The following is a 13,478-nucleotide window of genomic DNA, read 5'->3' on the forward strand; positions in this document are numbered from 1 at the left end:
GAGGCGGAGGCAGGAGACTCGCTTGAGCCCAGGAGTTGGAGGTTGCTGTGAGCTGTAATGCCACGGCACTCTACCCAGGGGGACAGCTTGAGGCGCTGTCTCAAAAAAAATAATAATAATAAATAAGACCCGAGCACATGAATTTTCCTTCTCCGTGACCCACAGCTAAGGCTAGAACACTTAGGCAAGCTGCGGGGAACCTCCCCATCCACCGTCTGGGATGCACGTACTCAGCTTCACAGCCGACACAAACCACTCCAAACTCCTAGGCTGCCTGCCTCGCCCCCAAGATTCACACATGCGTACACCCAATAACGGGAGCTAGAAGCGCCCCCATCTCGCCTGGTCCCCACGCCCAGCTGCCACGCAGCCAGTCCTCCTGCCCTTCTTTAGATGACCGGCTTCAGTACTCACTAATACGCATGTGCAACACTTTGGGGCCCGGCAACTCTTTACCCGGCGGAGGCGGGGCAGTAGGCGGGACCAAGTAGCTCGCGCACGCTCGGAACATGCGCAGTGCAGGGTCTGAGGCGCCAGCTGTCGATTTGGAAGTTCCGGGGAAGTAGCGCATGCGCGAGTGTACGCGTTGCCGGCGAAGAGGGGAGCCTGACGACTCGGAAATTTGAATACCACAGTAGCATGGAGTGTGACCTCATGGAGACTGACATCTTGGAGTCGTTGGAAGATCTAGGGTAAGACTGCCAGAGAACGGGTCTCTCAAACCCCACACTGTCAGTCCCTCGGGGACACCTTCTGCGCCGCCGTCCGAGACACCTGCCTCTCCACGCCGCACCCTGTGGCTCCTGGCTGTCTCTTCCCTGTGGCCCCGGGACCTCTCCCCACCCTCGTGCCACGTCTACTGCCTGCCCTGCCGACTCGTAGCCCTCTAAACCGAAAGCCCCTGGGCCTGCCTCATGCTCCCTGCAGCCGAGTTACCCACAGCGTTTGTCAGTCATGCGTGTCATTGTCTGGGTTCTGGTTCTCGCCACCCCCAACTCCCTGAGCTTCTCTCCTTGCTCCCCATCCTACTGCCCTGCCCCCGCTCTAGAGGTTGCCAAAGTTGTTTCTCTGTTTCCCTACTTGTCCTCCAAATTTCCTGCTGTCATCTTGCACCTCTAGTCCTACCCCACCCCACTTCTCTCAAAATTTCTCCTTTGCCCAGTCATCTCTCTGCATGCACCCAGGCTTTCCTAAGCCACCTGTCTGGACGCTGTATCCGTTCTGCCAGCCAGCTCACTTGTGCATCTAACCTATCACCTCCTCCCTGGGAACTACTGGCAGTTTCTTTTGACTCTGACACTCTGCCTTGTCGAGTCCCGTTAGCCCATCTTCACCCGCTAAGAACCTGTATGTTTGTTTTGCATTTTTTTCTCTCCTCCTGACTCTTAACCATAATTCATCAGTATCTAGACGCTGGAAATAGGGTTTCTTATCTCACTGGGTCACCCAGCTTAATGTATTCTATTAAACTTGAAAACTTGAAACTTGTTAGTTAAATGTGGTTCCAGAAACAAATTGTGTGATTAATATTTGCTTACAGATACAGTGTCAGAACAAAATACAAATTTAGTTGGCTGTATTTTTAAGTAACAAATGCTTTATCAAAACTTTCCCTTAGGTTTTTCCATGACATGGAATGCTCTGAGAGAAACCTTTCTTTAGGAAACGACACCTTAGGGGTTTCCAGAGTCTTCCCACTTAAGTAACTTGCTGTCCTGGTGGACATTTTTAGGAAGGAAAGTGGTCATTGCTTATCACCTCTGTCAAAGTGAAATACCATTTTGCTTTCTTTAAAACTTGCTCTGAATTTTCATAAATATTGCACAATTTAGGGGGCTTATTTCTTTCATTAGGGTGTAAGTAAAAGTCACATTCAGCACAATGGTCTCTTTTTATTGGACATCTCAGATTGAATTGTTTGTTCACACGTGAAACCATTCATTGATTGTGCATTTCTGAGGAACACTTGCTCTTGGCACTGTTGGCCTGCTGGGCACTTGCAGGTCCAAGGTGAGGTGGAAGACATGTTCACCAATACTGTGAAAATAAGCTATGAGGAATACCGAGGGGATCCCTTCTCTGGGAAAGGAAATGAAGTACTGAAAGCTGCCTGGTAGGCACGGCACTTAATAGTGTGGCAGGAGAAGTGGAATGAGAGGAAGCAGTAGACCTTACTTAAATGTCATTCTGAAGGAACAGAGGTCACTTAAGAAGTGGCCATGGGGCTTGGTGCCTGTAGCTCAGCCGCTAGGATACCAACCATATACACTGGAGCTGGCAGGTTCAAACCCAGCCCAGGCCAGGCCTGCCAAACAACGACAACACAACCAAAAACTAGTTGGGCATTGTGGCTGGCGCCTGTAGTCCCAGCTACTAGGGAGGCTGAGGCAAGAAAATCGCTTGAGCCCAGGAGCTGGAGGTTGCTGTGAGCTGTGACACCACAGCGCTCTACCTAGGGCAACAGAGCAAGAGACTCTTGTCTCCAAAAAAAGAAGTGGCCATGGATGCTGTTTCTTCCCATTTATTATTCTTTTAACTTTTTCTTTTGGGTACTATACAAGTTATTTGTACTTGTGATCAAATAATTGAGATGGGTTTTCTAAAACCCATTTAAAACTTTAACTGTAACTACTTATTTTGGTGGCACTCAAGCATTAAAATTCAGCCTTTCATTAGCTTTTAAAGGATTTCTTGTGGAATATTAAGTTAAATGACTATATTTATCTCTGTCCTGCACACAGCAGGAATCAGTAACTACATGTTGAATAAACTAAGAAAGTCTAAAAGTAAAACATGAGGAGAAATTTCTAGACTTGGTTTCTTAATTCCAGTGTCTAATAATATGGTTTTTAACATCTAGATATTGGACTATATGTGATGTTAATTTTTGTGTATGATTTTCTCCATTCCAATTCATATGTTGTGTAAACATAGAATTGTATTTTAAAGGGATTGAGAATTGTCACTTCTCTAACATACCAGTACTTCTAAACATCACATTATCTTAGGTATGTCTAATGTATCTTTCATAACTTTTTATCAATATTTCATTTAAAAGAAATCTTAAATTCTAGAATATAGGTGATTTGGAGTTCATTATTACTGTTGTCTTTTATGAATGTGTGGACATTTTATAATTTTTTTTTTTATTTTTTGCAGTTTTTGACCCAGGGCCGGGTTTAAACCCACCACCTCTGGTATATGGGGCCAGCACCCTACTCCTTTGAGCCACAGGCGCCACCCGACATTTTATAATTTTTTTTAATTCCATTGAAATCAAAATGGATTAGGATTCAGGTGGACCAGTTCATTGAGTGGCCAATAATTATTAAATTAATTTTGATATTTCTCTGGTACTACTACTGTGTCTTACTAGTCTTAACTGTCATTAAACATAGAGAAAAGAAATAAGTGGTTAATTGGAAAATTCTTGGTTTTAAAGGAAGTCATTAAAAACCTAACCTAATTGATTTCTGGAAAAAAATTCTAGACAAGATAACCTAAGTTTTACTTCTGAAATAGTAAGTTATAATTAGCTGTCACTTGTTAGTCTGGTTTTAATACTCAGTTCAGTTGCACTAAGAAAATAAACCTTTGCAATAACAGCTTTCAGAAGTTATATAGAAGTTGACATATTTTAGTGGTATGTGTGATTCTCTTAAACTTTCACATGTATTTTGAAGCTTTGAAAAGTAGTTACCATTTAGCTTGTTTTCTTAATGGTTCAATATAATTCTAAATTTTATTTATATTTGCAGATTTCAAATTTGATCATGACTTAATCTTTATTAAATTATTGCTTAATTATATAAATAATTCATATGTATGTTTTACCTGTAATGTAGTAGGTGTGATTTTATATTCTTCTGAAGTGTAATTTCTTATTCACCAGTTACAAGGGCCCATTGTTGGAAGATGGTGCTCTCTCTCAGGCTGTCTCTGCTGGAGCCAGTTCCCCCGAGTTTACCAAACTCTGTGCTTGGCTGGTGTCTGAATTAAGAGTACTCTGTAAGCTAGAGGAAAATGTGCAAGCAACTAACAGTAAGTAAATGTTCACTTTTAGGTACAAAATATAAAAACAAAATTAGGGTATCAGCAACTGAACATTATTAATAGTACTAAAGCTGAAATTTCCAGCTTTTTGTAATTGTGCAGAAAAATTTTGTAAAGGTGCCAAGATATTTTTTCTTCCATTTTTTTAGAGATGAGATGATTCAGAAGTTGAAAAGCCAGAACATACTCTTGTAACCATTGAAAACTGGGGCTTGGCACCTGTGGCTCAAGTGGCTAAGGTGCCAGCCACATACACCTAAGGTGGTGGGTTCTAATCCAGCCTGGACCTGCCAAACAACAATGACGGCTGCAACCAAAAATAGCCAGGCGTTGTGGCCAGCGCCTGTGGTCCCAGCTACTGGGGAGGCTGAGGCAGGAGACTTGCTCGAGCCCAGGAGTTGGAGGTTGCTGTGAGCTGTGAGGCCACAGCACTCTCCCCAGGGGAATAGCCTGAGGCTCTGTCTCAAAAAAAAAAAAAAAAGAAAAAAGAAAACTGGTGGAGGCTAAAAGGATCCTATTACTGAGTTACAGAAACCACAAGTATAGAAAATGTGAACTTTCTGTATTTTCTGAAACATGAATTATAAGATCCTAGATTTGTGGCTAGACCTGGAAATTGGGATCTTTTTCTTTTGGACTACCTGATTCCAGAAGCACATATGTCCTGGTAAATCTGATGTAATTCTGTCTTCTTGGGAAGACAGACAACACTTTGTTAAGAAGCTTTTTTTATCACAAAACTGTACCATTAGATATCTCACCACCAGTTCCAGCATGTTCAGATTTTGCGGGCTGACAGCTCTTCTATAGCTGCCAATTTTGTTATTGTTTTTAATATCAGTAGATGCTGCAAAACAGACAAAAGCCTGCAACCTGACACGTCACCGTCTGGTTCACTTCTGCTGTAGGTAAACCTGTAACAGAAGACCAAGAAGAATGCCTACCATCCTTTAAGGCAGGGGTCCTCAAACTTTTTAAACAGGGGGCTAGTTCACTGTCCCTCAGACCGTTGGAGGACTGGACTGTGGGCCCCAGGACAAGTCTGCTCCTAAGCAGGACAGGCAGCGGCAGCACAAACACCCAGCCAGCAGGATGAATTTCCTAGGCAGGCTGCATGTGGCCTGCGGGCGTAGTTTGAGGATGCCTCCCTTAAGGAGAACTATATGCATAATCCCCTTTTCTCTCACTTAATCCCATTCCCAAGTGCTCACCCTTTTACATGTTAGTATATTTAATGTGTATGTGTCAGTTGCATTTAATTCTAATTATTAAGGAGAGTATGATATAACAGTAATGACAGCAGTAGTTTACATTTATTAAGCACACACTATATTTTGAGCGCTTTGCACGTGTTAGCTCATTTAAACCTCGGGGCAGCCCTTTGAGGCAAGATTAATTACTTTTATTTAACCAAAAAAGCCCAAAGAGGTTAAATACATTGCCTGAGGCCGTGCAACCTGTCAGAGATGGAGCCAGAGTCCCCCCAGTAACCAAGTTCAGGAGCCAGTGCTCTTAAGCACTGAACTCTTTTGCCTCTTCACCTAATGTTCCAGAGATTGTGGAAACCTTTGGAAACACCGATATTAGATGATAACTCTTTTTAACCTAGAGTCCCTTTGTTCAATGAAACATGTAGAAGCCAAAATATAAAACAGGTTAAAAAAGAAATGTAGCTGTTCCTCTTAAAGTAGAGAGGATACCTCTAGCAGAGTTCTCTTCATCCTTCACAGCTTCCTCTAAAGGACCTCTGTGTAACTCCATAGGGTTCACAGATCACAGTTTGCAAAACATTGATAATACAGTCTTTCTGTGTGACAAACGAGTTGAACTCAGGCTGAGTGACTCTCTAAATTTGTTAGGCAATTTCTACTCCTCTAGAGAACAATCAAAATAAAGATGAAAGAGCATTGTTTTATTTTCCTTGGCTCACCCCATGAACTGTACTATTTTTTCATATCTTATAGGAATATAGAACAATCAGATGTGTTTGCAGTCTTCAAATCTAGTCTAACTGGGAATTTTAGGCACAAATGAAACAACTGGAGAGTAGTACGGGAATTAAATGCTTCACTTTGTGTTCCACAGGGAGAGGAAATCATAAGTGTAAGAATATTAAGCAGGGTTTCATCCCTGAGCTTTGATGGGTGGGTAGGACTTGCCAGAGGAGAGAGTAGAGGCACATCAGACACGGGGAATAACTTAAATGACGGCACAGAAGTGGAAATGAGGCCGGCCGTGCCTGGAACTGTGAGGAGACTTTACCTGGCAGGAGTGGAGTATTGGAGAGGTGATAAGTGGTGACTGTAACTGAACGTGCTGGCAAGGGTAAGTGGGATGAACAATTGTTAAAGGCAGACTGAAAAATTAGATGAGGTGGGAATTAGAGAGCCATTAAAGATTTTCAAATAAGAGAATAACCTAATGAACACTGTTTAAGGAAAAACATTTTCAGCAGTGAAAAAGGATAAATTAGAAGGGAAAGGAACTCAAGTTACGAACATATCATTTACAATTTTAGTAAATATACAATAAGTATTATGCTAATGGGAAAAATAATGTGATTAAATTAGAGTATTTTAATTCTTAAAAGGTCCAAGTGAAGCTGAAGAATTCCAGCTTGAGGTGAGTGGGCTCCTGGGGGAGATGAACTGTCCATATCTTTCACTGACATCTGGGGACGTGACCAAGCGCCTCCTCGTCCAGAAGAACTGCCTCCTCCTGCTTAGTAAGTTCATCACTACTAGAACGTAGCTGTTCTTTCCCGTTTGTGTTTCCCATGCCTAATGAGCTGGTGATTCTTGTTTTGTTTCATTACAGATTGAATTCAAAGTAGTTTTTATTTTAAAGAAAATAAATTTATTTTCTTTAAAATAAATAGTATTTAGGAACTGATGGGGGGTGTATGCACTGATAGCATTGTTGTTTTTGTAACTGATACTCTCATTTCAGCCTTGGTGGTACTTATACCGTAGTGCTCCACCTAATGTGACCAGTGGTAGTGTTGGAGTGTCCAAGTGTGTGATCCTTAAACCTTTGCATTTTAAATGCACCTTTTAAAAGACACTGGGAAGATAGTGTGGAAATAATGACAGTGTTCTTTAGAAATTAGTGTCATTGAAGAGAGTAACATTCATTCGATACAGTTAATGGTTAATGTAATGATTTAAAATCTTTTGTCAGTGTTTCTTTGGGGTGTGATAATTGTTCAGAGTTTTTGGTTTTGTTTATAAATATTTTAGGATAATATTTGGATTGTTCCTGTACTTACATTAAAAGAAATACATTTTTATGAAAAATTCCTTCCTTCCATGTTTTTAATATACTAACTACCATTTTTGTAGTGGTCTCACTAATTTTGTTGCCTTCTATAAGCTTTCCACTAAATACGATCCACAGCCTTAACTCGGAATTTTTGTAGCATTTCTAAAGCACATTTAGATTAAGCTTTGGTTAACTGAATATTATAATTCTCACGACAAATGCAATTAAAGGTTTTATTTAAATGTTTGTCTTTACAACTACACTGGGATTCTATGATTCGGAAAAGTGGCACAATTTCCATTTGAAGGAAGTTGTTCATAGTCAGTATCCTTGAGTACCAAGTTATTCCAGAATCACTTTCTTAACTTCCCCTTTGTCAAGGGGTTGTTATTGGGGGAGTATGCACACGAGGTTAGGTATTGCTTTCAAGCTATTACTGTTGCCACAGACAGTTCCTACATGTTTATTCAGTGTCCTTCAAGTTGTATGCTTTCTATAGTTGGCTTAGTAACTGCTCACGGGTCCTTCCTGTGAGCACTGGTCACCCTTCCCAGTGGTACTCAGTATGTATCAGTGGTACAGTTGTTATCTTGTATATTGTATCATGTATCGCTTTTAATTGCAAAAGTCAACTGTGACTTGAGTATTAAAATTTTATTCTAAATTTTTCCTTTCTTAAAATGCGTATGCATTTTTTTGGCACCCTCTGTATATGGCACTTAGAATATGTTATCTACACAGAAAGATAACAGCTGTGGGGAATTTTGTAATGACCCCAAATGGTTTATTCTTCCAGAGAGCTCAAAGTTTGGCCTTTCTAGCACTAGTGCTTATAAAAACCACCTTAATGTAGAATCTTTATAAAATGATTTTCACTCTTTTCTATTTCCTAAGCAGACTTTAGTGAATATTATTTTGAACTCGATGTCATAATTAGAGGCTGTATTTTAATGTATTGTCACACTCAAAACCTTTTCAAAAATACACAACTACTTGCTCCTCACATTACTAAATCAACTAAAGGTTACTTGTGTTCTTGTGTTTTTAATTCTTTTTTTTTTTTTTTTCCTTTGCAGTTTTTGGCCGGGGCTGGGTTTGAACCCACCACCTCTGGTATCTGGGGCCGGCGCCCTACTCCTTTGAGCCACAGGCGCCGCCCTGCTTATAATTCTTCTTACATGTATACACACTCTTTCCTCTTTAACTTTGCTTCTGCTTTACACCATTCTAAAATATTCCCCTCATTTTTTAACCTCTACTATTCTTCCTAATATGTACATACTTGTTCTCATTTCTGTTTGCTCTGCGTTAGTATTTCTCATCTTTCCCAGTAGCAGTGGTCACATCTTGATGCTGTATATTTTACTTCTCCAGCTCCCTTACTTTAATAATTTTAGTCTTTTATCACACTGTATTTTAGTGAGGGGGGAGGAATAAACCAACCTTATTTGAATTGTTAGAGAAAGAGAATAGTCTTTGAGTGAGTGGATGAAAAACTCTCGCATATCAGAGTAAGGATTCTGTTTTGGCTATTTGGTTGGCCTTTTATGGTTCTCAGATTATTTCCCCTAGGTAAGTTAAGTCAGATGTCTGAGTTCCTAACAGATGAAGAACTGTTATCTCTCTCCTTTTTTTGCATATATTCTTCATTTCTAATTAGATTGTCAGTAGTGATAATCATTTTAGTATGTTTTTTAATTGTTATCTCCAGTGCCTTTCCTTGTGCTTTGAACACATCAATTACAGTTAAAGTTTTTTCATGGTAAATATATCGATGAACTAATTTTGCAAATACCTGAACTATGTTTCCCCAAATTCAGAGGACCAGTATATTAAATCATATAATATATGATTTTCTAGAACAAGGGTTGGCAAATTTTTTCCAAAAAGGCCAGATAGTAAAATACTTTTGGCTCTGTTGACAGTCAGTTTTTTGTCGTGACTACTCAGCTCTGCTGTTGCAGCATGAAGCTGCCATAGATGATCCATAAATGACCAAGTGTGGCAGTGTTGTAGGAAAACCTGATTTATAAAAGCAGTGGTTATGATCGTAACAGTGGGGTCTTACTGTTTTCATGTTTCAACTCAAGAATAATTTGCTGTATGGATCATGTTAAGATTTTACAGTATCAGGCGACACCTGTGCTTCATTGGGTAGGGTGCCAGCCCCACATACTAGGGTGGCGGGTTCAAACCTGGCCCTGGCCAAGCTGCAACAACAACAACAAAAATAGCTGGGTGTTGCGAGCACCTGTAAGGCCCAGCTACTCGGGAGGCTGAGGCAAGAGAATTGCCTAAGCCCAGGAGTTGGAGGTTGCTGTGAGCCGTGATATCACGGTACTCTACCAAGGGCAATACAGTAAGACTCTCGCTCTAAAAAAAAGAAAGATTTTACAATATCAAACACTCTTAGCATGACCTTCACAGAAACTTAGCTGTATTTTTTTGTTTTAGAACAGAATTGGGCAGCTTTTCAGGAATGGTTTGCTAAACTTATAGCCCCTATATCTCTAACATTACACTTTGAGTGTAGAAAATGAGATATCCGAGCCGATCCTTTTTTTTGTACTTTAATAGGACTTAAAGGCCTTGAAAAATGTCTTTTTCCAAAACTATTTTCCTTATATTGTACGAAGGATCTGACTCTGTCACATAACCTAAAATCTTAAGATTCAAATGGTTTCTAATCACATTTATAAACATTGAAATGTCCTTGGGAATGTTAAAGGAGTGAGATTGAATATTATACCGTCAAGTGGATTAGCTGAAGCAGATTGCAGCCCTCATTACACCTGGCTGAAATCAGTGCAAAAGAGGAATCTATTGACAAAAAGGAGGCTCTGTCAATAAATGATTGGAAAATTTCGTGTTTGGGGGGGAATAGGATAAGGAAACTAAGAAGAAAAGAAGCCCCAAGAAGAGTACTTGAAAGAGGGCTTTCTGTGAGCAGGCAGAGCATCACGTGAGGATAGGAGGAAAAGTACCTTCTCATTTCTGTACGTTAAACTTTGGCTACTTAAAAATGTTGTTTCACACGTGTTCTAAACCCACTACCTAATTATCAGGAGACATGAGGGTAAAGTAGTTGTATCACTGGTGTTGAGAGGTTAAAAACAATTTTTTTTTCTTTTCTGTTTTTTTTTTTTTACATTTCAAAATATTAGTGGGTACACATGACACGTTTATTTACTTTGTTTTTATACAGATTTAGTCAGAGTTGTAAGTGAGCCTTTGGCTCAGATAATGCACCCTATGCCCAATAGATGTGAATTTACAAAAAAGAACATTATAAATTATCACTAAAAATTGGCCACCTGCCACCTTTTGCTAATTTTTTAACAGATGCCAACCCCTGTTCTGGACCTTCCTTAATAGTGGAATGTAAGAATCCAAATTTTTAGATGTGATCTACCTCACTTTGGTTTCAAAGAAGAATCGCTTATTTTTAAATTAACCTTTAAGCACTAATATTGGTTAAATACCTAAATTATATAACCAGCTTCTACGTTATATCATTTGCAGGTAAAATGGTTTTCCTCTCTTGTTTTTATCCATTCTTGCAGCTTTAAAAGTTACGTATCCTTAGGTCTATAGAGTTGTGACTCCAGACTTATGACTATAACTGTAGTTGTATCTCATTTTGAAATCTTATTTTGTTTACTTCAGCATACCTCATCTCAGAACTAGAAGCTGCCAGAATGCTCTGTGTGAATGCTCCTCCAAAAAAAGCTCAAGAAGGAGGCGGTAGTGAGGTCTTTCAAGAGTTGAAAGGCATATGTATTGCTCTAGGAATGTCCAAACCTCCAGCCAATATAACTATGTTCCAATTCTTCAGCGGGATTGAAAAAAAAGTAAGACCTTTAGTACCAAATTGTAGTGTATTAAAGGCATAGTCCTACCTTTGTTTGAAATGAAACAATTAAGTTTATTTCTCTTAATGGGAACCTAATGTACATATTGCTAAGTAATTGTTACCTATTGAGTTTTGGGTTTTCAGTGTAGATACCTTAAGGAGAAATCAGTGTTCTAGTATTTTTTTAAAAAGCATATATTAGCATGTTTCTTTTCAAAAAGGAAACTGTACATTTTGGTTTATAAACTGAAGTAAGCTAGATATAATATAAAAAAGATTAAGATTTAAGTCCTTCAAAAATTATTTTATCATTGAACTTTGATGCAAATAACTTTTAAGGTCGCTATCATTAAATGTTACCACTCTCCTCCCCATTGACTAGACAGAAAAGAATGTTAATATTTTGTTTTTAAATCCAGTCACTTTGGGTCTCATGTGTTTCAATTGGCAAACTAGATTTGTTGACTGCTAACATAATCTAGTATGTGAAAATAAATTAGGGTTATTTTTATACCAAACATTATCAACAGTTAAGTTTTTTTTATCTAATTAGTAGGAACAAGTACTTTTAACAAAAAATGAGTAGCAGAAAATGGCATTTGTTATAGCAGAGTTATTCACTATATGCATATCTGGTGGACTCTTAAGAATTAGTACATTTGCCTTACGGGGTAGACCAGCACCGTAATGCACAAATACGGCTGAACTCTACAGGGGAACAGCAGTGTTTCCATAGTCCATATTTGCCGGTGTGTTCATCCATCTATTCAGCACATGCTCACTGAGGGCCTCCTGTGCTCAGGCACTGTTGTAGGTGCAATGAAGGAACCATGCTTCCGTAGACATGTGAGGAGTGGGACAGCGAGTGTCTTTATCTTGTGGGTCTTCTACATTTACATTTCAAAACATCCTCCACCTTTGCCTCTGTCAGGAATCTTCTTTTGATGGCAAGATATGATGGGAATTGGGAAGATGAGGAGAGTATGTTTTGCTCTTGGATTTTTTATTCATTTGTTTATATTTTTGTGTCAGTTAAAGGAAACACTAGCAAAAGTTCCACCTAATCATGTGGGAAAGCCTTTATTGAAGAAGCCAATGGGGCCGGCCCACTGGGTGAGTAGTGACCATCTTGAATAAACTTTGTAATAAATTGTCTATTCCATGATTTTTATGTCAGTACTTAGATTTTACGCTTTTACAGTTATGTTTTTTAACATGTCCTTTTTTAGGTAGACATCCTTGAAATCATTTTTGTGAATCTTAAGATTTACGCAGGGTAATCTTATTTGTGTAATATTAGAAATCCTTAATCTGATAATTTGTAAATATTTCACCCAGCTGATTAAAATAAGCTAAAATTCAGTATTGCCAAGTAGATTGCCTTCAAGCCAAACACATAATTCCACTGAGCTGCACACACTGAATTATGGGGATACTAAATAAGAATCTCATACTTGGGCGGCGCCTGTGGCTCAAAGGAGTAAGGTGCTGGCCCTATATGCCGGAGGAGGTGGTGGATTCAAACCCAGCCCTGGCCAAAAAAACTGCAAAAAAAAAGAAAAAGAATCACATACTTCACATATCCTTTATTAAGTTTTCAGTATTGCTTTTTGTTGCCTATCATTTGATTCATTATTAATATGTGATGTGAAAGAGGTATGTGTGTTAACTGCCTAGAATTCAGTTATGAATGACGTAGATTCAGTTTCTACCTTTATAAAACAGGGGATCAAGCAGATTTAAATTCTAACTTTTTTTTTTTTTTTAATTTTGCTTCAGGAAAAGATAGAAGCAATTAACCAAGCCATAGCCAATGAATATGAAGTCCGGAGAAAGCTGCTAATAAAACGCTTGGATGTCACCGTGCAGTCCTTTGGCTGGTCTGACAGAGCTAAGGTATGCAATAAATAATTTAAAAGATCCATATATTTATAGACAAGATCCCCACATATCTAAACAGTTCAGTAAAATGGAGACAGCAAGAAAAGTACACAGGAGACGTACATGGGAGGTTTTCTTTAGAGGCTTGCCACATTGCCGCATTCTTTCATCTATTCAGTAATAATAAAAACTTTCTGACTTTTTATATTTTGTAAGGTTTTAATATTTTTCAGAAAAACTGAACTTTATAGTGTTTTACTGGACATGCCCATTTGTGAGAGACACAGAGTTATCATAAAATTTAAAATTACTGGCTCGGCGCCTATAGCTCAACTGGCTAAGGTGCCAGCCACGTACACCTAAGGTGGCAGGTTCGAATCCCCAGCTCGGACCCGCCAAACAACAATGATGGCTGCAACCAAAAAATAGC

General features: G+C 39.2%; 1 protein-coding gene across 1 annotated transcript in view; it reads left to right on the forward strand.

Moving 5' to 3' along the window:
- The first annotated feature begins 504 nt into the window (after nucleotides 1–504).
- FAM98A (family with sequence similarity 98 member A) overlaps nucleotides 505–13,478 on the forward strand; it is a 16,529-nt gene continuing 3,555 nt past the window's right edge. The window contains exons 1-6 of the mRNA XM_003795695.3: nucleotides 505–692; nucleotides 3,893–4,041; nucleotides 6,644–6,778; nucleotides 10,981–11,165; nucleotides 12,200–12,280; nucleotides 12,947–13,063. Of these exons, the coding sequence (XP_003795743.1) occupies nucleotides 640–692; nucleotides 3,893–4,041; nucleotides 6,644–6,778; nucleotides 10,981–11,165; nucleotides 12,200–12,280; nucleotides 12,947–13,063 (720 nt within the window). The 5' untranslated portion in view covers nucleotides 505–639. The remainder of the gene's footprint in view (nucleotides 693–3,892; nucleotides 4,042–6,643; nucleotides 6,779–10,980; nucleotides 11,166–12,199; nucleotides 12,281–12,946; nucleotides 13,064–13,478) is intronic.

The sequence above is a fragment of the Otolemur garnettii genome, unplaced genomic scaffold (assembly GCF_000181295.1).
Source record: "Otolemur garnettii isolate 467f Iridium unplaced genomic scaffold, OtoGar3 scaffold00095, whole genome shotgun sequence".
NCBI classification, from domain to species: Eukaryota; Metazoa; Chordata; class Mammalia; order Primates; family Galagidae; genus Otolemur; species Otolemur garnettii.